Raw genomic sequence first — 23,285 nt, 5'->3', positions numbered from 1 at the left:
GTTACTGCCTCCTCTGACTACTCAAATGAGCAGCGTTTGAGTTTACTAAGCTCATCAGGCCCTAAGGCAGACACTGGTAACTCTAAGGTGCGTATCTAACTGGCACTGAAATAACTCTCCCACAGGAACAGAAGTTGCTAGAGCATGACCTGGCTCCTTTACCACAGCCTCCCAGCAAAAGGAACTTACAAAAAAGAAAATGACCAGACTACCACAGCAAATTATTTTGTGATTTTTAGTATGTGCCTACATTAAGCTAAGGGTACTATTAAGGACTTACAAACCAAAATAAAACAAGACAGAAATTTACACAAAGACAATTATTTAAGACCTTTATTAACAGGTGCTTGCAGTTTGTTGACTTTTTTGAAAAAATCAAGTTGTAAACTTTTATTACAAATTAAAAATGAGGTTCTTAAAAATCTCAACTTGACCAGATATGAAACAATTTAAAAACCTTTAAAGGTGTATTGAGAAAAACCAGGCTTATTTTTTTTTAAAAAACACGTTTGTCATTACCAAAAAGAGACGTCTTTAGATAAAAATAATAAAAACCCCATGCTGCATAGATAATGCAGATAGTTCTAGTCATCTGGTCAACGGGCAAAAAGCAAGCACTTAAGGTCTTCAGCTCCAATCTTTTGTTCATTTCTTATTGCTGGAATTTCATATTCATTTCTTCTTGTTGGATGACTAAACTGTAAAAGGAAAAGAAAAAAAATTATCTTGTATAATTCACTGCAATGTTCTTTCAACATACCTGATGGCTTCAGATGACACTAACTAAGCAAGGAGGGCATTCACACACCTCCAACTGTTTACCCCAGCACAGTGACTTACAACAGGGGTGGACACTGCTGTCCCTACGTGGTTACTTGGAGGTTTCGGCATGACCTTTGCCACCTCCAAAATACAAAGGGGTAAAATCCAAAAGCATCAATGGCTAAAAAATGCTAATTCCAACAATTACAAACCTCTCAGTATCACAATAAAGAAGGACTATCTTACTTTTGAAATTGATGTCAAAGTTGCCACTTTCCCCCAAGAGGCTATACTGGTCATCCTGATCTAGGCTATTAATTCTAGTAGCCACCCCACTTCTTTTTAAAAAGGCACAATAACACAATGTATAACACACTTCTTAGGCCAAGGCTAACAAGACTTTTCTCAACTGGTGAAATCACAGAATACGTTCAGAAAAGTTTGAAAAAGCCCTAAAATATTTTAGATAACAATGTGAAATGGGTTTTTCTCTTGCATTAATGAACACTACTCTTGACTGCTCAGAGGCCAGAAGGTCACTTAAGGTTAATTTAGGTTAACTCACCCGGATGATGGTAGAGATGGTAAGCCGGCATTTACTCAGCCCCGCCCTGCTCAGCCTCGGGAGCGGACGAATTCTCAGCTGGTGGATCGGCTGCTTTTGTCTCTTTGCCATCTTGTGGTTTAGGGTTTTCTGGGCGTCTGCGTCGGTAATTGAAGTTGCGGCGGTACCGACGTTGAGGTGGCTGCTGACCTTGGGTCTCATCTCCTTGATTTTCCTTATCTTCTTCATTGCCGTCCTCTCTAGGCTGTCTTTGGCGAGGAGGGCCCCTGGAATAAACATTGTGCAAGCCTGCAATGATGAAACTTCTTTCTTTAAACCACCCGCTAATGTAACACCATTAACGGGTTCTTTCTGTTTATTAAGTCGTCTGCAAGCAGTTTAGCAAAAACAAGAACAAATGTGATTTACATCTCATAAACTGAGTGAAGACTTTGTATAATACTTGGAGAAGTGTAAACTTATATTTTCTTTTTTTAAAGCTGGGGACAGGGAAGCAGGAAGAGCCTAGGACAGAAAAAGCAAGACAGGGACTACGTGAGGAAATGAGCCCAGGCTGGGCTGTTCTGACTCATTATGAAGTCAGAGAAAAGGGGGTCTTGGGGACAGGTTCAGGGGGTGAGCCCTGAACAAGCTGCCACTGCCCACTGCTACCTGGTGCAAGTCTCATGGGGACCCTTAAGAGTTTAGGAGATGCCCACCTGTTGGGAAGAATGGAGGGAAAAGGGAAAAGGCCTGGGTGTGTTCTTAGGAGGGAGAGCACACTGGAAGATGGGTATTTAAAACTGGTTTTTGGACTAGCAAACTTTTACCAATAGTTTAATCTATTTCAAAATTAACCATGAAAAGACTTCAAGAGTGGCACAAATATAACAGCTGATGTCATTTTATAACATTTTAAATGAGCTCTATAGTAACCATGTTTGGGAACAAATGCTACTTAACCTTTATAGATGAACACTAGCTTAAAGGCAGGAAATCAAAACCAAAAAGATGCTCTCCTCATATAAATGAAAATATAATCATTGAGGACAGGTATGCAATTCCACTTCATACCCACTAGGATAGCCATGATCAAAAAGCCAAAAAATAACCAAGGTTAGTGAAGGTGTGGAGAAATTAGCTTTAAAAAAAGGGGCAAACAATCCAACTGTGTATCCACTGATCAGTGGAGAACCAAACAAAAAAAGATAGCCACAGAACAAAATATAACTGGCCATAAAAAGAAATGCTACATGCTACAACATGGTCTGTAAGTACAGGCTAAGTGAAAAAAGTCAAATATATCAGGACTACAGACAACAATACCCGGACTTTCAATCGTCCAAGACATGGATTTCTTTTGACAGTGATTACAAATGTTGACAAGTGATGTTTTCTTGGTCTTCTCCTCCATCCACACTGAGCACCCCACAAAGTCCCAGGAACACCAAGATTATTATCATGCCTTTGGTACATACATTCTGGTAACTATGGACTTTAATTCCCATTTAGAGTTCTACATTCCATTTTCTACCTCTAAATCCCCCAATCCCCCATCTACTTCTCCCAACCACTCCTTCCTTTCCTGAAACCCTTTAAACCTATCTACCTATAAACACACCCATGGTCTTTGGCAAAACTGCTGTGGCTTTCCCATGCAGCCTTCAAATGGTGGCCGTCTCACCCCACCACTGTGGCTTCTAAGTTAATTCTCCCCATTTCTGTCTAAAACCCCATGGCTTCAAATTTCATGTTAGGCGCCGTTCCCTTTGTGATCCTTTTCCTGCTGTAGTTATGACAGACCCAAGTAACCTTGGCTTTTACTCTTTACCTCCCATCCTGTTTTCTCAATTTTAAGCATTCCACCATCCAATCACTTCTTCCTACTTTCCCAGTTTATTTCTTCTTGTTCTCCCATCCTTTATTTCCACTAGGATCTATAATCCAGTGGATCCTATCACCTATGTCCCTAACTCTCCCTTAACCTTTTTCTCTCTTTACCCAATACAAAGTCCACCATTAATCATTATAACCAACCCCAAGCCTAGTTACCTTCATTTGGATAAACAAATACTACACAAATCCAACTCTGCCAAATCTGCACCTGTTGTCCAAAATGGCTAGAAAAACATAACCATGCTGGCAGGCCCACTTTAAATTTGTAATCACTATTCTATTGTTTGATTCCATGTTTCTTCTAGAGATACTTTAACATCTTTGACCCTAACTCCCCAAACCTTCTCTTACTTCTCCTTCTGACTCTACTAATATATTAGTGCCCATGTACTCTGGGCTTCTTATGCATGAAACACTCATGATTCCTAGCAAAAGACCAATCTCCTACTTGAGTATACTGCCTGTTAGTTTTAGAAATCACATTTGGAGACTTAACCGTTACACCATTTTATTCTACCACTTTAACACCAGCAATATTGCTTCAAAGTGTACTACAATTTGTGTATTAAACATGTCTGGCTGATGGAGCTCCTCCCCAATTACTCTATACTCTAATATTTAAACACCTGTTAAAAAGGATTTTCTTCCTAATACCCGAGTAGGTAGGTTGGTCATTCAAGTCTGAAACTGGGTTTCTTTCCCGCAAAATACAGATTTAAAAAAAGAAAAAGATTTTTAGAGAGAGGGGAAAAGAAAGGAGGAAGAGGGGATGAGAACCACAAATGTGAGAGAAAATCATCTATCAGTTGCCTCTCCTATGTGCCCCAACCAGGGACCAAACCATGAACACTTCACTTTGCAGGATGAGCGCAAACAAGTGAACCACACTGGGTCAGGGCCCACTAACAAAAAGAGTACATACTTAAATTGAGGAATTATTAATGAAAAATTATGCCATCTCCAGAGGTAAAACTCTCAATTCTTCATTTATGGTACAATACAGGTCAGATACTCCTCATACTTGAAAGGTAATGTTCACCTTTACCCTTCTCCCTACCAAAGAAGGTCTTTAAGATAAATACAGTTTAAACTGTTTTCTTAACCTATTCAAGAACAGAACATTTGAAGCTCTATACCCTCATTACAGAGAAGAAAAAACAAACACCCCCAAAACAAATAAGATCCCAATCCTGTAGAGCAGACCCCATCTACAGCAGGGGGGGCAGAGGAGGGAGAGTGAAGATGCGAAGAACAGTCTCAAAGATAACTGACTTCAGGTTCACCTTAGACATCTGACTAAAGAAAATGTGAAGTATTATTCAAAAACACTACAGGAGAAGCACAAGCCCTAAAATATGCTTGGAAATTTTGAAAATAAAACTCATACCTGCGAAATCGTGGTCTGTAGCCCCGATACATATTCTGTCTCACTGGTCTACCTTGTTCTCCCGCACCCTGGTTGTCAGCACCCTGAAAGGACAATGGACGACCAAGCCAACTGGGTCAGTACTGGATCAAAAACCCAACAAGACATATCCAAAGTCTTAAGGTAGGGTTAAAAAATGAAATTATCTAGTAACTGTGACTATGCCATCGATTAGTTATTAATCCTTTTGGTTCTTACTAGGAATTAAAAAGTACCTCCCATTATGATTAATACAGGCCCATACAGGGAAAACACCAAGGGCCTAAAACGCAGTCCTACCATAAGTTATTGTATGCTATTGTTGATCCTTTTACTTTTCCACAAAACTTACCTCCATCACTTCTCCCTGCACAGGAGGGTTGGAATATTGTGGTCGACGCCCATAGGGTCTCCGCATGTAGTAAGGTGGGAACCGTCGCCTGCGGTAGGGCCGGCGCTGTTGGGCCTGGCCTTCAGGAGCACTCTCCGATCCCTCATTCTTTTCCCCACTCTCACTATTCTGGTAATTCTGCTGGTAATTGCGTGGAGGACCCCTGCGACGTGGATAGCGTCTATAATGGTTACGGTCTGCTGCATATTTACTGCCTTGCACCGGAACTCCACCAGGGCCTGTAACATTTGCTGCCTCCGCACCCTACAAAAAGTCATCATATATATTGACAGTGACAATGGAATTAAGCACATTAAATAAAATTTACACAAAGCAAATAAAAAAAGGGTCTGTGGCCAGGGGTGCATAGAAATGATTAGGTATTAGTTCCTCACTGTTCTGATGAGATTGCCCTCTAACTGCAGCCAGCACATTAGGCTTGATGCACCTGTGTTCATGTGGTCACCTGACCCATCCATCCACATTAGAGCCACCATCCTAACGGATGAGATCTCCAAAATATTTCCACACTGAAGTCAAACCTTTACACAAAAAGCATCCTCACCTTTTCTCCTTCAACAACATCAAACTCCACAGTCTCTCCATCTCCTACACTGCGAAGGTACTTCCTGGGGTTATTCTTCTTTATGGCAGTCTAGTAATATCACATTCCAAAAATAGATTAACAGGGGATAATAATGTGCTTTTTCATTTAAAATGTACCAGAGTCAATATTATTTTAGCTTCTATATATTCACTTAAAATTAACTTTAAATAACACCAAACCATCAATATAAATATACAGAAACAGGGACCAATGCTACCCCCAACCTCAACCAAAATACTCCAGAGTCTTACAAGGTCCCAACATTTTACCACAATTTTCCAAACTAAAACAAGTAATTTAACACTCAAGACACAATATATGCATTTTTAAATGCTTTAGCAAAAGCACTGTATGTTGCTTTGAACGAAATGAGGACATCAATCTATCCCCCAAAGACTGCACTTAGTAGTAGACGCTAGCCCACCCAGGGCCAGTTTAGATGACAGGCGAGTTTAGTTTTGCATGCTTCAAAGTTGACCAAACCAACTTTGCCCTGTGTTACCATAGCAAACTCAATTACAGATGTCAACCCAAATCCTTTCAAACCTGCCTGTGATAATACTTCGATGGGATGTAATTCACTTTTTGTGTTATCTGACTACATGGGACAATTGGGTTATTACCATCCCCACAATGCATCTCACCTTTCTTTGTTCTCCAGACTGCTATGACAAAGTAAAAGGGGAAGAATAACACCTCACATCTGTGGGTAATACTTCCACAAAGTTCCTTCACACGTTACCTATTACTCTCATTACTACATGATGTGAGGTATTAGTACTCGTTTAACAGATAAAACAGGCTTTAAAGTTAGGTGACTTGCCCAAGGTCACAGAGATAATTAGTGGCAGAGTGTAGACTTTTCTAAATCCAGGTCTTAGGACTCCAAATCCCATGTTCATTCTACTACATCACAGCAGTATCAGTACAGGATCATTCATGCATTTCCATTCCAAAGGAGGGAGGACAACCAACAATCCGAAGCTAATTAAGCTAAGTTGCCCGGAACTGCAGTCTCCTTGATACATCACTATGACCTGAGCAGCCAAAGTCCCACAGAAACAAGTAAATGTTGAAACCACTTCCAAAAGAGAACATATTGGTGACACCTTGTGGTTCAGAACAAGTGGGTGACACACAATCAGCCAAATAAATGATCTCATCTGTCATCTAAACTGTCACAAAGTTTTCGTACCTTTCATGTATAGCCAACTCTAAATTACCTGCAGTCATAGGGGATAGCAGAAGTATGGATAATTAAAATCCCTAAACTCTTATTTCAGTCAGCACCTTCAACACCCTCCCCAATCTGCCCCCAACCTTTTAGTGTTGCTAACAGGCAGCAAGACTGAGAAATCTTGCTGTCTCTTAGTCCTAAGTCCGCATTTTTGAACATGCAAAAGAGAAGGAACAGCTAAAAGTTGGCATTCAATTTTATAAAACAAATACTTGTTTTAAAATAACATTTTGCCTGAGCAGCCCTGTATTTGTATTTAGAATTTAAATGTTTCTATACTTATCATTGATCCTGTGATTATCTGATAGGGCTTTGGATGTACCAGAAATTGATCTGGCTTCCCCCTTGATTGCCAGTGAATGCTTTATAGGACACTTCAAGAGAGCTACAAAGCACCAACCTTCTAAGGCAGCCCTTCTTAAGTATGTTGCCAGGTTCACACTGGCTTGAAAAAAAAGGATATGTATGGAAATTGGCTTGTTAACAAAAGTCCTTAATGCTCAAGTATTTTCCAAAATATTTTCATTAAATGGCACTTGAGAAAGTTCAGCATGTAGACCCTACCCAGTTTGTTTTTTCCCTCTCAAAACACTGAAGTCAATTGAAAAGTTATTTCAAGTTCCCAATCTGCCACATTGCCCCTTCATTTAGCCTTAAACCAGGCGAGGATTTCTATAATTTCCAAGCCAGCCAAAACTCTCCAAAGGTAAAAACATATCTTACCCACTCAGTGCTTCAGGAAAAAAATGAAAGGAACCATGTTACTTTGCTAGTTTTCTAGGATTCATTTCAAATTAATGTCTTCAGCTTTGTCCTATTCCCCCCTTCATGATTATTGTGTTTTCCTTACCATAAAGGCAAACCTAACGGCATCCGAAAACAACTTATAGTTCAAAGTTTAGGTTAATGGAGGTTTATTGCTCATCTGAAATTAGGTTTAAAAATTGAGTGTAATGGGTTGAGCAATTCAACATTTTAAACTATTAAACTATTAAAAAATACCAATTTGAAACATCTATCTTAAGTGAATTGCCAGTACATTTATACATTCAAGCATGCTAGAACTCTTACTATAGGAATTAAAGACATTGCTTGGTGGTTGGATTTAAAATGCTTTTTGCAAGGAACAATAGTTGAAAAGACAACCACCTTCCCCCTACTTCTCAAAAGCCTCTAGCCAGAAGCATTAACATCCACACAAGCACCCACCTGGTGTACAAATACATCTTCCTTGGTGTCATTCCTGCAAGACAAAGAACCAAGTTGAACAAGTTAAAAATGGAATAAATTTCATGTTGCCAAAGATTAAGAATACACTGAGTCTTTTATGCATCTCCCGCCCCTTTTTCCTATTAGAGACCTTTGGGCTCCCAACTGGCCATATTAAAAATGAAACAAAACAATAAAATAACAAGCCACTATGATTTCTGCTTTAAAGACTAGGCAGTTGCCAACAGTTAACTTTATCACCTGTAGGATAAAACAAAGTCTAAGACACCAAAATGTGACCTATTAAGCCATGCAGAGGGTAGAAGTGACTAGCAACATGTATTATCACTCCTCATCCTACTAAACATTACCAATGTTCTAGCACACTCCACTCACCTCTAGAGCACGGTTACTAGCTTAAATAAGAGACCACAAATGTATTTCCACCCATTAATTACTAGCTTCCTTCTTTCTCCCTTCATCCTCAATCATTTCCTCTTCACCATTTCCTATTCCCAAGTCTCCTTGAGGTCATAAAAATGACCACTAAGAATCCCACAGAACGTACAACACTAGGAGCAAATCCTAATGTAAACTATCGATTACAGTAGATAATGATGCGTCCATGGAGATTCATCAACTTTGGTACAGGATGGTGGGGGACTTTGTGCACCTGTGGGCATGGGGTACACAGGAACTCTTGCTTTTAGCTCAATATTTTCTGAAAAATAAGGTATTAATTAAAAAAACACCATAATGAATCACAAGTATGGACATCAATATCCACATCATTCACATGACCAGCATTATACTGGAGAACTAAGCAGATAAAGGTGAATACAATTTTTAACTAGCACACACAACACTTTTGCTTCATTTTACATCAATCATTAGTCTAGTCAGTCTACTGACAGGCTTTTAGGTAGAAGACTGTGACATGATACAAATTATTGGATATTAAAATCCAATGGCTGCTATTATGAAAAGCCAAGAGGTGCCCAGTTAGTTCCAAAAGCTACTCCAGAACTCTAGGCCAGAACTGATGGAGGCCTGGACACAACAAAGTGTATTTGATGTGTCTTGAGGTAAAATGGGAAAACTTTGTGGATAAAAAGATGTTAGAAGCAAGAGGGAAGTGGAGAATTACTTGTGTTTTTTAGCTTGGGGGTTGGGGTTAAGGTGATGACACTATAAACAGGAAGAACCATCAGAAGCGAAATCCGGTAGTTCTAGTGCTGAATTACAAAAGGAACAAAAGTTACAAGGAACTAGACTGACTCACTGACTGACTGTTGGCTCTTTGTTGCTTCATGGAGCAGAGCATACACCCAAGAATCCACACAGCCTGGAGTATCATTAATATGAGGATATATTTAATTTATGGAAACAGGACAATTTTAAATCTTTAAAACAAACAAAATGCACACACAAACTGCAAAAGCTACTCAAAGTATATGACTGAAAACTGACCTTAAAAGCTAGTTGAATACTAGGGACACTAGGGAATTAATGGCTGGTTATAATGTCCATCTATGAACAGTTTCCGTAGCCATCACTAATTACTTTTCGTGTCCAATGATGGATTTTCAATCCCTAAGGTTATATGTGGACTAACAACAACAAAAAACTGGTAGAAGAATTTAGGAAGAGAGAAATAGGAAGTTGGGCAAAGTCTAGAAGAATGATCCTCAACAGGGGCACTACTGGCCATCACAAGGCATTTAAAATTGTTCCAAAGACTGGGGGCACTATTTGCATTATGGGTGAAGAGTGTCAGCCTTCTGGATGACTTGGTAAATAAGCATATGGTATTCTACTTGACTTTCATAAAAGCAAACTTATTATTTGATTTTTGAACCCAGTGTTTTTTACTTTTAATATACATCAAATTTACTAACTATGCAACCTCCATGGAGAGGAATTTTTTTTTTTAAAGTTGCCGATAATGCTGCTACTGTGTCTGGGTAGCCAATACAGTGCTCCTTTTATCAATCCATTATTTGTGGTAGCAATGACTATTCATCATGTCTCCTAATGAAGCTGGGAAGTACTTCTAGACCAACACATTACACATTGAAATAAAAATAATAGTTTACCTATGAATTTTACTTCGGTGTTGTAGGAGAAATATTTACAACTTTACCAAAACTACTTATCTAATGAGGGCAATTTTTAAAAAAATAGTACAAGGTGGCTCTCCACTCCTCCCAATCAAGACAGCTGCAACCCTGAGACATGATGGTGAAGGTCAAAGTGAATAGATTTGTCTGTACTGGGTGCCTTATTACTAAGGGCTTCTTTTAACCCTGGCCAAGTGGATATTGCCGCTATCAATGGCCCCTTATTGACCTCAACTACATGGTCTACACATTCTAGTATGATTTTACCCGAAGTTAGTTCAAAGGCAGTCAAGGCAGAGAACAGGAAGCTTGTCACTAACAGAAAGTCCATCTCCATCTTCCAGGAGATCCCACCAACATGAAATGGGGCAATGCTGGTGCTCAATTATGCTGGTTTCCACTAGTGTCTTCACTACCTTGGAGAAGGCTGGGGCTCACTTGAAGGGTGGAGCCAAGAGGGTCACCCATCACCTTTGCTCCTTCTGTAGATGCTCCCATGTTTATGATGGGTATGAAACAACAGAAATATAACAACTCCCTCAAGGTTGTTAGCAATGCCTTCTGTACCACCAAATGCTTGGCTTGCCCGGGCAAGGTCACTGATGACAAATCTGCCATTGTGGAGGGACCCATGACCACAGCCCTCTATGCCATCACTGCCACCCAAAAGACTACAGATGGTCCCCCTGGGAAGCTATGGTGTGATGGCCAAGGAGCTGCCCAAATTATCCCTGAGATGAATTAGGAAGCTCACTGGCATGGCCTTCTGTGTCCCCACCCCCAATGTGTCAGTTGCAGATCCCACCTGCCACCTGAAGAGAGCTGTTAAATACGACATGAAGAAGGCAGGGTAAATCAATCCCTGTTCAAGGCACCTGCAAGAATCAACCAATGAATGCATAAATAAATGGAACAAAGTGACAAGGGGGTGGTTGGGGGCAAGAAGGTGGTAAAGCAGGTTTCAGGAGGGGCCGAGGGAAGAAGAGGGTTATGTTGTTGCTGATGTGTGATACGTACTATGTAGGTAGGCCTACAATAGTTGCCATCTATATCGAAGGAACATACAGATATTTTTGTCATTACCTAAGTACAGTATAATGCTATTTGTATAGCATTTACTTTGTACAGTCATGCGTTGCTTAACAGGGATACATTCTGAGGAATGTGTCATTAGGTGAGTCTGTCGTGCAGAGAGCACTTACACAAACCTGTACAAGATGTTACTACAGGCAACTGTAAACACAGTGTTAAGTATTTGTGTATGTATACACAGAAAAGGTACAGATAAAGGTACAGATAATATGGTATAAAAGATTAAAAAAAAGCTACACCTGCATAGGGCACTTACCACAGATAGTATAGGACTGGAAGCTGCTCTGGGTGAGGTGGTGAGTGAATGTGAAGGCCTAGGGCATTACTGTACACTACTATATATTTTATAAACATTGTACACTCAGGCTACACTAATTTTAAAATATTATTCTTTCTTCAATAATTAACCTTAGCTTACTGTAACCTTCTCTATAAATTTTTAATCCTTTAATTTTAACTTAATTAAGTTGGCTTTTTATAACACTTAGCTTAACATAAAAACCTTTTTTATGTCCTTATAAGCTTTTTTGTTTAAAAAAATTTTAAAGCCTTTAAACTTTCATGTTAAAAATCAAGACATAAACACACACACAATTAGATCGGGCCTACACAGGGTCATGATCAACACTGTGGTCTTCCACCCCACATCTTGCCTCACTGGGAGGTCTTTCAGGGTAACTCACAGCACAGAGCTGTTGTCATCTGTCACCTTGTACGATAACTAAGCCTTCTTAATGGAATACCTTCTGAAGTACCTGCCTGAGGCTCTTCTTGAGGAGGTGTCACTCTTCAGAAATTTGTCTATGGTTTCTTTCTTCATCTTAGATTTGCTTGTAAGCAGATAATGCACGATGAACATTACTATTAATGAAAATCTTTTGGTGTTGGGATCCATGTTTTCAAACTTTTTAACAAGCTTATTGAGGTCTACAAAAGCTTCTGCTAAACAGTTCACTGTGAATTTTCTTGGGGGAAGGGTTTTTTCCTTTTACAGTTTTTAATTTTCTCTCACCTCTTCTTCATCTGAGTGTTCCTGTTTTAGCTCCAGCAACTCGTTAGTCAACTCCTCGGGAACCACATCTAGGAGCACCTCAATGTCATCCTCACCCACACCCAGGTTTAAAATTGTTTGCCATCTCAACCACAGTCTTGTTGACTTTTGCAACCTTCGCGCTAAAATGCTACGACAATTACAAAGACACTAGGCAATAGGACCTGAGCATCCTCAGGATTTCAGTATCTGCAGTTTGTGTGCGCGTGCTAAAACCACGCCCCCACGAATACTTGGACCACTCTGTGTAGAAACCAATACAGCTTCACAAATGATGTCATGTCAGAAAACAGTGTTCATTTATCCTAGCCTACTAGGAAATATAGTATAGCTCCCCTCACAAAGTATCCCTTCTGCAGAGAAAATATTAAATGGAAAATTCCAGAAATAAACAATCCGTAAGTTTTAAATTATGCACTGTTCTGAGTAGTGTGATGAAATCTTGAGCGATCCACTCCATCCCATCTATTATCTGAATTGTTCTCTTTTGTCCAGCATCTCTGCAGTGTATATGCTACCCATTAGTCAGTCAGTCACCTAGTAGTTGACTCGGTTACCAGACTGACTGCTGCGGTATCACACACAGTGTGTGTGTTCAGGTAAGCCGTATTCTACTTAAGCATGGTCCCAAAATGCAAGAGTAGTGATGCTGGTAATTTGAGTGTACCGAAGAGAATCTGTAAAGTGCTTCCTTCAAGTGTAAAGGTATGTATGTATAACTGGGGGGAAGAGGTATGTATAGGCTTCTGAGACTTCAAGCATCCACTGGGGAACTTGGAATATATTCCCCACAGATTAGGGAGGGGAGGGGAGAGGGAATTACTGCGCCATGACCAAAGTCTATCTGGATTTTTACAGAGAAATTTAACAGCAAAAATTTCAGTTTTTAGCCCTGGCTGGTGTGGCTCAGTGGATTGAGCGCTGGCCTACAAACTGAAAAGTCTGCTGGTTCAATTCCCAGTTAGGGCACATACCTGGGTTGTGGGCCAGGTTCCCAGTTGGAAGCTTGTGAAAGGCAACTGATGTTACTCTCCCTTTCTTAAAAAGTAAATAAAATCTTTAAAAAAAATTTTTTTTAGCCAAGACAGAATACTATGGTTTAGATGCATTAAATCAATCTAGTTTCAACTTGCTAAATGACTACCCAGAAATTATAGCTAACAGAAAATCTGATTTTTAGTCCTCATTCCACTATTAACAGTTGTGTAACTTGGAAAACCACCTACTCCTCAATGGATCTTCTTCTTCACCTGCAAAATGGGAAAAACTAAATGAGATACACAACAGCTTACATAACTGAGGGCTTAAATTCCAGAAACTGTGAGCCAAGTGCTTCAACTATCTGTATTATTCAATCCTCACAATCCTGAGGTAGTGTGCTATTATTATCCAGCATTCTACAAATGAGGAAAATGAAGTATGTGGCCTTCTACTCACAATAGTAAAGTTCAGTTGTTCACCCCTCATTTATATAGTAATACTGGGGAAAAAAATGCATGCTGTGGCCACTAGGGATCTCGCTGAAGGGGGTAAAAGCAATTAAAATAAGATGACCAAAATGGCTAATCAAAAAGCATGCTTTAACCTTTCACCATCTTTAATGTAATGGGGAGGGAATGCAGACACTCCTAGCACCTTACCTTATGATATATCCTGAGAACCTAGAGGCACACTCCTGACTTTGCCATACTTTACTGAGGGTGGAAGGTTGCGGACAGAGCAGACTAGTTTATGAGCTACTCCCCACTGGTGGCAAATGAGTCACTGAAGACAAGAGGCAGTCATTCTTTCATCTAGCCCACAGCATACCACAGGAACACGGTAGGCGCTCAATAAAATGTTTAAAATATTTGAGTGCCTACTATTTACTTAACACTAGCCAGCTTTTCAGGTTAAAATGTAATTACTATCACTCTTTACTTTTCTAAATTCAATTTTTTCACCGTATCATTCACGCTTATTAGTTTTTCCTCTAATCTGCCACAAGTCACTAGGCCAACAATGAAAGGAGAGCAAGTCTGCCCTGGTTGGTGTGGCTCAGTGGATTGAGCACTGGCCTGCAAACCAAAGGGTCGCCTCTTCAATCCCCAGTCAAGGCACCTATCTAGGTTGCAGGCCAGGTCCCCAGTTGGGGGCACGCGAGAGGAAACCACGCAATGATGTTTCTCTCCCTCTCCTCATCTCTAAAAATAAATAAAATCTTAAGAAAAATAAATTTCTAAAAAGGAAAGGACAACAAGTCCAAAAGCCTTATCCATTTTTTTTAATAAAGTCAAGTACTTGTGTTAGCTAGCTAGCTAGGCACTGTGCTAAGCACCAGAAATAAAAATAAGACATGGCCCCATCCTTAATGATTTCAATCCAGAGGGCCACCAGCCATTCAATCCAATGCTGGAGCTGAATTATCACATGTGGTGTCCTATATACTATAATATGCTAAGCCATTCTAATCAAATGAAGCATGACAGAGGTCTTTACTAGAACCACTGAAAGCCAAGGTTGGAATGTTGGCTATCCCATTCCTAACTACATGATCTTGGGCAAGCTGCCTTATTTGTAAAGTGGGGATTTTACATTTATAAGTATTTGCTAATTATTTAAAAACCTAGTAAAGGCCATGCTATAATCGAACCTAAGCTCCTGGTCCATACTGCTGCCACCTGAAATAATTTTACTTGTAGCCAGTTTCTAGAACTGCTGTCCAATGAAAACACACTACAAACCAAATATCTAAGTTCGTTTTCCAGTAGCCATAATAAAAAGTTAAAGCAGGAAAAATTAATTTTTGTCACTTTAACAGAGTCAACAAAAAAAAAAAGTGGAAGTATGTTATGTTTCTATTTTCATACCAACTTTTTATAATCTGGTATGTATTTTACACTTATTGCTATTATATTCAATGGCACACTATTCCAACAGTGTCATTCTATATACCACACATCAGTCATCCCATTCTCCCGCAGCGAGTGTACTCTTTGCTGTATACTTCTACTCCATCTCTTTTGTTAATAAGGCCATTAGTTACTACCGAAAAATATGGTCATCAGAGTTTTGTTTTTTAAATCTACCTAAAATAGCACAGAATTGTCACAATCAGTAAATAAGGACGCAGTACTGACTTCAAGAATAAAGGAGCCACATGAAGAGCAAGAGCCTGAAGGAGACTGGGTTGGGGTGGGGTGGGCGGGTGAGGAAGCAGGGGTAGATAGAAAATAGAAGTATCTCAAATAGTTCCTAATGTACCACAATGAAAGTAAAAACCATGTAGCCACCATTAAACTTCTATACTACTAAATCTATCCAAATTTAAAAGGGCAGGCTATCCTAAAAGATTCAGAAAACATTTTTGGGGGGGCCCATTCACAGCACTGGTTGAAATGAGACCTACCACACAAGCTCATCTAGCCACAACTAAATGCTCTTATCTTGTTGCAGGTTACCACACCAAGCCAATTGTAACAACCTAATTTGCCCAACTACATCAATTAATTTATAACCCTTTGGTTACAAAAACATACTCCAGGATTCATCTCTGTATGCTCTACAATCCAAAGTATCCAGACACCAATTTCCAAGTCCTGCAGATGACTGTAACATCACATATCCCACTTACTGTTTTATTTGTTCTCCATTAAATAAACACTCCACACCACACACCCAGCAGAGGCACTCCTATTTCCTGCATCATCTTTACTATTCTGCCGGCCTTAGGTGAGCTAGACTGCACATGCTTCCAAGGGCTAAGATTTGGAGAGTAAAACTCAGGAGTTTTGGAAACTCAGCAGTTTAACCAGCACCAGGAAAAAAGAATGTGGGATACACTAGTTCTCTATGCTACATTTTAAGATGAAAAGATTTTACATATCAGTGACTTGGTGAACACTGAATGATTTCTGGTCAGCTCCATTCAGATCAGTGGCTAACATATCCATATCCAGGATATAAATCAATCCTGAAGTGCTCTGTATACAAGTCGTTGCCAGAAAAGCCCCAGTTCTGAAAAGCCCCATATACAGTGTTTTAAGACATGGCTTGAGAACTACTTAAGTATCTTTTTATGCATCCCCACCCCCAAAATCCCTTCCTTAGCAACACACCACCAAGTCTTTAAGCCTTCCCTAGTGCCACACAGCATTTAGTGAATTACGTTATAGACTACCAATGACTTCTATGGCTTAGAGCTAGATCTCACTGTATGATCAAGTTAGCATCAGTCTCACTTTAACAGACCAAGAGTCTTGGCAGTCATCTTTTCCACAGGTTTACACACTCTTAAAATTAAGAATTGTATTTTAGGCTTTGTGGAGTCACAGACTTTTTAAAAAATCCATTCTTAGCTTGCATGCCCTACAAAATCAATAAAACATGATTCAGGAGTGAAATAAAAGTCTGATGTTCTCCCCTTTAATTTTCCAGTATTAGCTATTAAGCAAGTCCTTTAATTTGTAAAGTCAATCTCTACGCTAAACTGGTACTATTATAGCAATCCCTAGTGAAAAGTAGAAAGCTTTTCAAATCTGAGAACTAGTAGTCAGCACACAGGAGCTCCAGTGACATGCTAGAGATCACTTTGGAGTCTTTCAATAGTTAAGGATAGCCACCCTAAGAAATAACCTGTAACTATGTGGACAATAACCAAATTGAGGGTGACTAGGGTCTATTTTCAGAGATAGTTTAACAGTAGTCAGTGAACACAAACTCCAGAATCAGAAAATTCAGTTCAAAGCCCAGCTCTGCCAATTTCTAGCTAGTCCCTTTCTGGGGCAAGTTTTCCCAACCTCTCTGTGCCTCAGAATGGTATTGTATCTCAAAGGTTTGAGGGTTATATGAATTGGTTCATTGGGATTTAAATAGGTTGTCAGTTCTTGACAAACATTAGTTACCTTTATTTATCATCATTGTATAAAGGAAGTCACCTTCAGTTATACACACATGAAACCCCCAGAAAGGAACATCCCCCAACCCCTATAAGGGAGACCAAACCTGACAGCCTACACTAAAGGTGTATGTAAAGAGGAACAGAAGGAAACAAAACCTGATAGGCTGTGGAAGAGAATGTACGCCTCATTTAAAGGTGTATTACTGTAATAATATTCATGGCCAGCTGAATTTTTATTTACTTGGGATGGAACTATAGTACCTAAGGCTAAAATTCAGATCTTATAAACAACCATTCTGGATATTTTTGGTGCTATCTCCTAAATTTTAAATGCCAGTAATTAATTACAATTCTTTTTTAAGACACTGTATGGTCCAAACAAAACACCTGGGGGAAGATTAGCTACTAGGTCACCAGTTTGTGACCTCTGCTTTATTCAAGTCTGCTCCAAATTCCTCGCCTACCATAAAACTTTAGAATGATTTCATTTAACATTTTAAATACTTTAGAAGACAGAAAAGTACTCCTACTGTAGTCATTATAAAAGATGCATGTCCCACTGAAATGTAGTTACTGGTTCATGCCAACTTTTTACAAGTTTGGTGAGCATGATCAATTCACAGCAGCTGGACGCAAAAGACAAATCAAACTTCTCTAGTTTAAAATAGCAGAGACTGGAATCCTGAAACCAGTGATCCCTGTGGCATTCTTTTAATGACACCATCAACAGTTTTGAATTAGGTTTTTCATAACAAAATGAAAAATAATCTTGGGTTTAATAAGCCCCTCTTGTCACAATGATCTTTCGCACACAAAACTCAGCACACAAAAAATTAATAATGAACTTCTCAGAAGAACAGGAACCGCCAGGAAAAAAAACCCTTTCACCAATAATTCTAACAAAGCTGTATCAATAATTACAATGCAGAATAATTTAGCTTGACATAAATGTTTACCACACAAACAAAAAAATACACATCTTAAAAAAACACATCAAATCTCTTTATTTTAATTATGAAAATCTTAAGAACGCAGAACATACAATCATAGAACCCGAAAGTTAAAATTAAAGTCACGGCAATTATCCCAAACACTGCCATATTCTCCGTAACAGAGAAACCGTACCTGTGTATCTCACACCCCCCCACCCCCTACTGGCCAGGTGTCTCCAGGCATATCTACATACTGACCTGAACCAACTGTCAGCTTCAAGAACTTTAGATTCTCGAAACATACATTTCCCCGTAATCAAGGAAAAACCTCTCCTGGACTTAATTGTAGTCAGATTTTACAGTGTACTATTCAAAAGTCTTAGAGTCACTGAAATGACCAATTTAGAAATACAAAGCACATTTGAATTAGTTACTTTGACAAAATAGTAGAGGTTTGGACAGTCCAAACAAAAGATCATCAAAAACCAATTTAACTTGCCCCGGAGGATGACCAATTGAATTGACTGTGAGTCAGAACAGAAACATATAAGCAATGGCATCTCATAAAATAAAAATTTAGAAATGTAAAGAACTACTTCCATCTTGGGTATCAATTGTTCACTTCAAAAATACCACCTATGTCCATTTAACAAAATACAACCAAACAGAAGGCACATGCTACAATTTTTAAACACATACACACTACAACCTAACCACTGAAAAGGCTGCAAATAACAGTCCCTTCTACTGTGATATCCTGTGATAACAATGAGTCAAGGTTAAAAGCAATGTTTTTCAAGGTATAACCCACAAACCATAACCACCTAGAGTCCTTGTTTAAAAATGTACCCCAGATCCAATGAATCCAAGCTGGGATGGAGAGCTCGGGCATTTGCACCCTTTCAAAGTACCTTAAGCACACAAATTCAAAAACCACTGCTTAGGGTTTAAGCCCTTCAGATGATATAACATTAACTGAAATGCTAACAAATTCAGAGATCAATCAACCAGAAAGGGGTCAATTATAAGCACCAAAGCATTCCCTTCCTTCCTAGCTACCCATTATCAAGAAAACCGATGAAAAATGTAGCCTTGGTCTGTCAAGAAGGCAGACAGTGTTTAGGACAGATGGAAAATTCCTAAAGGTTTTGGAAGAAACAAAACATTTCCCCAAAATTGCAAACGTGGAAAACAGACCATCAGTGCTTATAATTTCTTTTACTCTCCCCAAAATACTTTATAGTTGAGTAATGACCTGTTTTTCATCAGCCAATTATGTCTATCTTTAAGCTTGATCTTCCCCATTTCACAAACATTCGGTATTACTTCTTGAGTTCTTTTAAACCTTCAGCTGTTTAATGCCTTCCAAAGTACGGATGTAAGGAAATGCTGAGGCGACTGCCGCACACCTGCGAGGCCAGTACTCCCCGCGCTCCCGTGCACGACACCCCTGCGCAGCGCTGCCCGCCTTGGCAGCCATCTTGGATATGATGCCCTGCTCACAGGGGAGACGCGAGAGCTGCCAGCGACCAGCACTCACCGCCCTGCTGCCGCAGACCCCGCCGAGGCGCGTTCCTAGAGAGGCGGTCTGTACCTTCGCCTTCGAATGCGAAGAAAACTGCTGTCGCGAGCGAAGGCCACTCTAATAAGATACAACAGAACCTTGAATAAAATTGACCTAATAGGTCTGATTTTGGGACAAGGGAGTAGAACTACTAAGTACTGAGGAAGGCAAGGGCCATTTTATTCCAGGAGTTACTTACTCTATGAGCAAATGAAAACAACTCTTGTTGTCAAAGCAGTCCTAATATGAAATTCATCTAAGGCATTCAAGACAGCGCATGCTGAAACGTTAAACAAAGGCAATATAACCTTAGTCAAGATGACCAGACCTCGTGCATTTGCACTGATTGTTAAATCATGTTACCTTCAAATGTTAACAAGGAGTAATAACCTATACACTAATCAATGGGTCCCATTGATTTCAAATACCAGTTTCAATAACGTATAAAATGATGACAAGCATAAATACGTACCGGGTCCAAGTCTAACAGATTTATACTAGATCCCAGTCTCATCAGTTTGCCCTGTTAGGAAATGGCCCACTCATTCCACTCACTTTTAAATTACACTGTACCATACAACCCTTTTAAGTTAGCTTTAAATTAATATTTAGTCACAAAATAAAGACGATCTCTAGATTCACTGATCCCTTCAGTCATCAAGGAAAACAAAAACCCCACTACCACCACACCAGGAGCAGCCACCTAGGCATGCTTAAACAATCCCAAGCCTGCGGCTTGGAGCAGAGCGTGCAGGAGGTAGGACGGTCAGCTCACCTGTTGATGAAACCATATCCGTTTCTTACATTGAACCATTTTACTGTTCCCAAAACCTTCGTTGCTGGAAGAGGGGAAAAAAAAAAAACCCATGATTACCAGACATCCTTTCTCTAAAACCGCCACGCATCAGCATCCGGTCCCTCGTGCGCTTCCCGGCGGCGGTCCGCGGCCACCTGACAGTTTTTCCTTTAGAGCCCGCTCCCGCACCCACCGTGCCTCCGCGGTCCACGTGGGTGACCTCGAGGCCGCCACAGTCAGGGGCGCGGGCCTAAGTTGGGCGCTCGCGGAGACAGCAGGCGGCGGCTGCGGGGCGCAGAGCACGTGAGGGAAGGGGAAGCCGCCCGGCCCACTCTGGCCTGCGTAGGCGGCGAGCCGCGCCCTCAGGGTACACGCGGAAGGGAGCGGGTGGGGGACGGAACAACGGCTTGCGGGCCCCAGCACACGCGGCCCGCAGGGAGGGCGGGACCCCGCCGCACACGCGGTCGGTGGCGCGCGGCCGCCCGGGGGGGAGGGGCGCGCGGCCACGCGGGGCCCAGGGGCGCGGGAGGCGGCGCGCGTGCGCCTACCGGGCACGCGGACCAGGCGGGCCGGCGTCCGCGAGGGCGCAGGCCTGGGGGAGGGGCAGTCGCGCGCCTCCGAGTCGGTCCCCGCCGGCCGCGCGCCCGCCGGCTCGCCCCGCTTCGGGTAACGGTTCCGCCGCCAGGTTTTCCTAGGGCCCCACCCCTATCCCCGTCCGGCCCTCACCGATGACCTTCTTGTCCCCGCCGGCAGGCGCCGCCGATGTGAGGCCGCCCGGGCCGCCGCTCCCTGCGCCGCTGCCCGTGGTGCCGGGCTTGGTGTCGGCAGCGCTGAGGGTGGGGGCGGCGGGGGGGGCGGCAGGCGGCTGCTGGGTCTCGGCCTCGCTGCTCATGGTTGCGGTGATGGTGACTGGGGCCGGCTGCGGCAGCTGCGGCTCCTCCCGGGGTGTGATGGTAACTAGGCCGGCGGCGGCGGTGGGGCTGCTCAGGGCTCTCTGGGGTCCGCTCTCCGCTCCCGCTACCGATCGAACTAGCGAGAATGGCGGGACGGGCGGGATAAGCCCTGCGATCGACCCGCCCTAAGCATCGTTCACTGGTCAGGAGTGCTGTCAATCTAGCCACCTGACCCTAAATCCTGACTTGTATTGGCTAATACTTTATTACTCCTCTACTTTCATTGGCTCTTAGGCGGCTAATTCGGTCGACCTACAACCGTTCCTGCCTCCGCCGCCGCCATAGAGACCGGAACTAGAATTAGAGTAGAGTCACCACGAGAACCATAGAGTACTCCAGAGGACGGGCAGAGAGAACGTGACTTTCACGAGGCTGTAGCATGGTCGCGCAGGCCATGCATTCAGAGTTGTGTCCTGGTCGTAGGAAAGGCACGACCAAATGCCTGAGCTGGGATTGCCCAGTCACTGCAGGGCCTGGAAGGGGGCTGGCCGACACCTTAGCCCCACGTAGAGAGGGCCCCCCCCCACCTTCCATGCTCCAAATATGGTCCTTGTGACCTCAGATCATTACTGCGGATAGAGTCGTATTTTCTACAATGGCCGTGTACTGGCGGTACAACGGAGGGGTTTTGAAAGAGACATAAACGTATATATTCAAGGACCGTCTGTTTTCGGTGGAGCAGTCACCTTGGAGGGACCACGCAGGCTCTCCTGCAGCCCCTACTCGGCATATTTAGGGCGGAGGGCGGGGTGTACTCCATGGAGACCTGCCTTCCCATCCATTTTACCAGGCACGTTAAGGACCGTCTTGTTAAGCATTCACGTCTTTTTGTATTGGCCACAAATCAGATTTAACTTCAAAGCACGTTTATTGAGCAAGCTAGGCATTTTTTAAATTGCATTTCATTCTTACAATAGCCACGTGAAATAGGGATTACTATCCATGTTTCACAAACGATTTATAATTGAGGCTGCCACATGGTGTAGCTGAAATCCTCCACCTTCATTCCTTCTTTATTAAGCGTCTACGATCTTCTGGGGATGGACTAGTTCGCCAGTTTCTGCCTTGCTAAGTTCAGGCTAGGGATGAAAGCAGAAATTTCAACACCCAACAGTACAGCGTTGCAAAATCACAGAGCATTTTCGGGGGTGGAAATGGAGAAGGTGGAATGATGACTCCAGGCACATGAGGTTTATGTAAAAGCCTAGAGGCTAGAAGAGATGGGGTCTGGTAAGCAAGTAAAAAGCAAGTTGTTCAGTAAAACTAGAATGAAGATATTGGATTGTAGAGGTAGGCAGGATCAAATTAGGGATATGTGATTTGAAATTTATCCTAAGGGTTATAGTGAGAAGGGTAATTTAGAGTTCTAAGTAGGGAGTGAGATAATTTTTAAAAAATGCCTACTTAGTGGAGAGTGGGTTGTAGAAGGGCAAAAATGGAAGTAGGGAAAACAGGAAGCTAGTACAGTAGTCCTCGCCCCATTAGTGTCATCTAGGCCTGTCAATTACACTTGATAAAGGCCTCCCTGAAGCTGTCCCAAAAATCTCTGATCTCTTCATTCCTTCTGCCACTGCTCTAGTGTAGGCCATCATCTATTGCTTAGAGCAGAAGTAGGCAAAATTTTTCTGTAAGGGCTGGATAATAAATATTTTAAGCTTTACAGGCCAGACGATCTTTCAACTACTCAACTGTACAGCCTAAAAGTAGTCATAGACAATCAATAAACAAGGAAATCTGTGTTCCAAATAACTTTATTTATACACACTAAAATTTGAATTTAATATAATTTTTATGACACAAAATATTCTTTAATTTTTTTCAACTAAACATTTAAAATATTTTATTTA

General features: G+C 41.4%; 1 protein-coding gene across 2 annotated transcripts; it reads right to left on the bottom strand.

Moving 5' to 3' along the window:
- Window positions 1–648: 648 nt before the first annotated feature.
- On the bottom strand, window positions 649–21,532 carry YBX1 (Y-box binding protein 1). 2 transcript variants are annotated; one of them, XM_054572075.1, is made up of 8 exons: window positions 21,212–21,531; window positions 20,465–20,528; window positions 8,052–8,085; window positions 5,564–5,653; window positions 4,960–5,262; window positions 4,590–4,672; window positions 1,328–1,593; window positions 649–698 (listed from the first exon to the last, which is right to left on the bottom strand). In XM_054572075.1, the coding sequence occupies exons 1-7, from the start codon at window positions 21,375–21,377 to the stop codon at window positions 1,359–1,361; spliced, it is 975 nt and encodes a 324-aa protein (XP_054428050.1). In that variant the 5' UTR covers window positions 21,378–21,531; the 3' UTR covers window positions 649–698; window positions 1,328–1,358. The 2 variants fall into 2 exon arrangements, with proteins under 2 accessions (XP_054428050.1, XP_054428051.1); XM_054572076.1 differs by lacking the exon at window positions 5,564–5,653 and having other exon boundaries at window positions 21,212–21,532.
- Window positions 21,533–23,285: the final 1,753 nt, after the last annotated feature.

The sequence above is a fragment of the Pteronotus mesoamericanus genome, unplaced genomic scaffold, assembly GCF_021234165.1.
Source record: "Pteronotus mesoamericanus isolate MK-2021 breed Mesoamerican mustached bat unplaced genomic scaffold, CSHL_Meso_final contig_221, whole genome shotgun sequence".
Lineage (NCBI taxonomy): Eukaryota > Metazoa > Chordata > Mammalia > Chiroptera > Mormoopidae > Pteronotus > Pteronotus mesoamericanus.
This window is presented reverse-complemented; position numbering and strand designations above follow the sequence as displayed.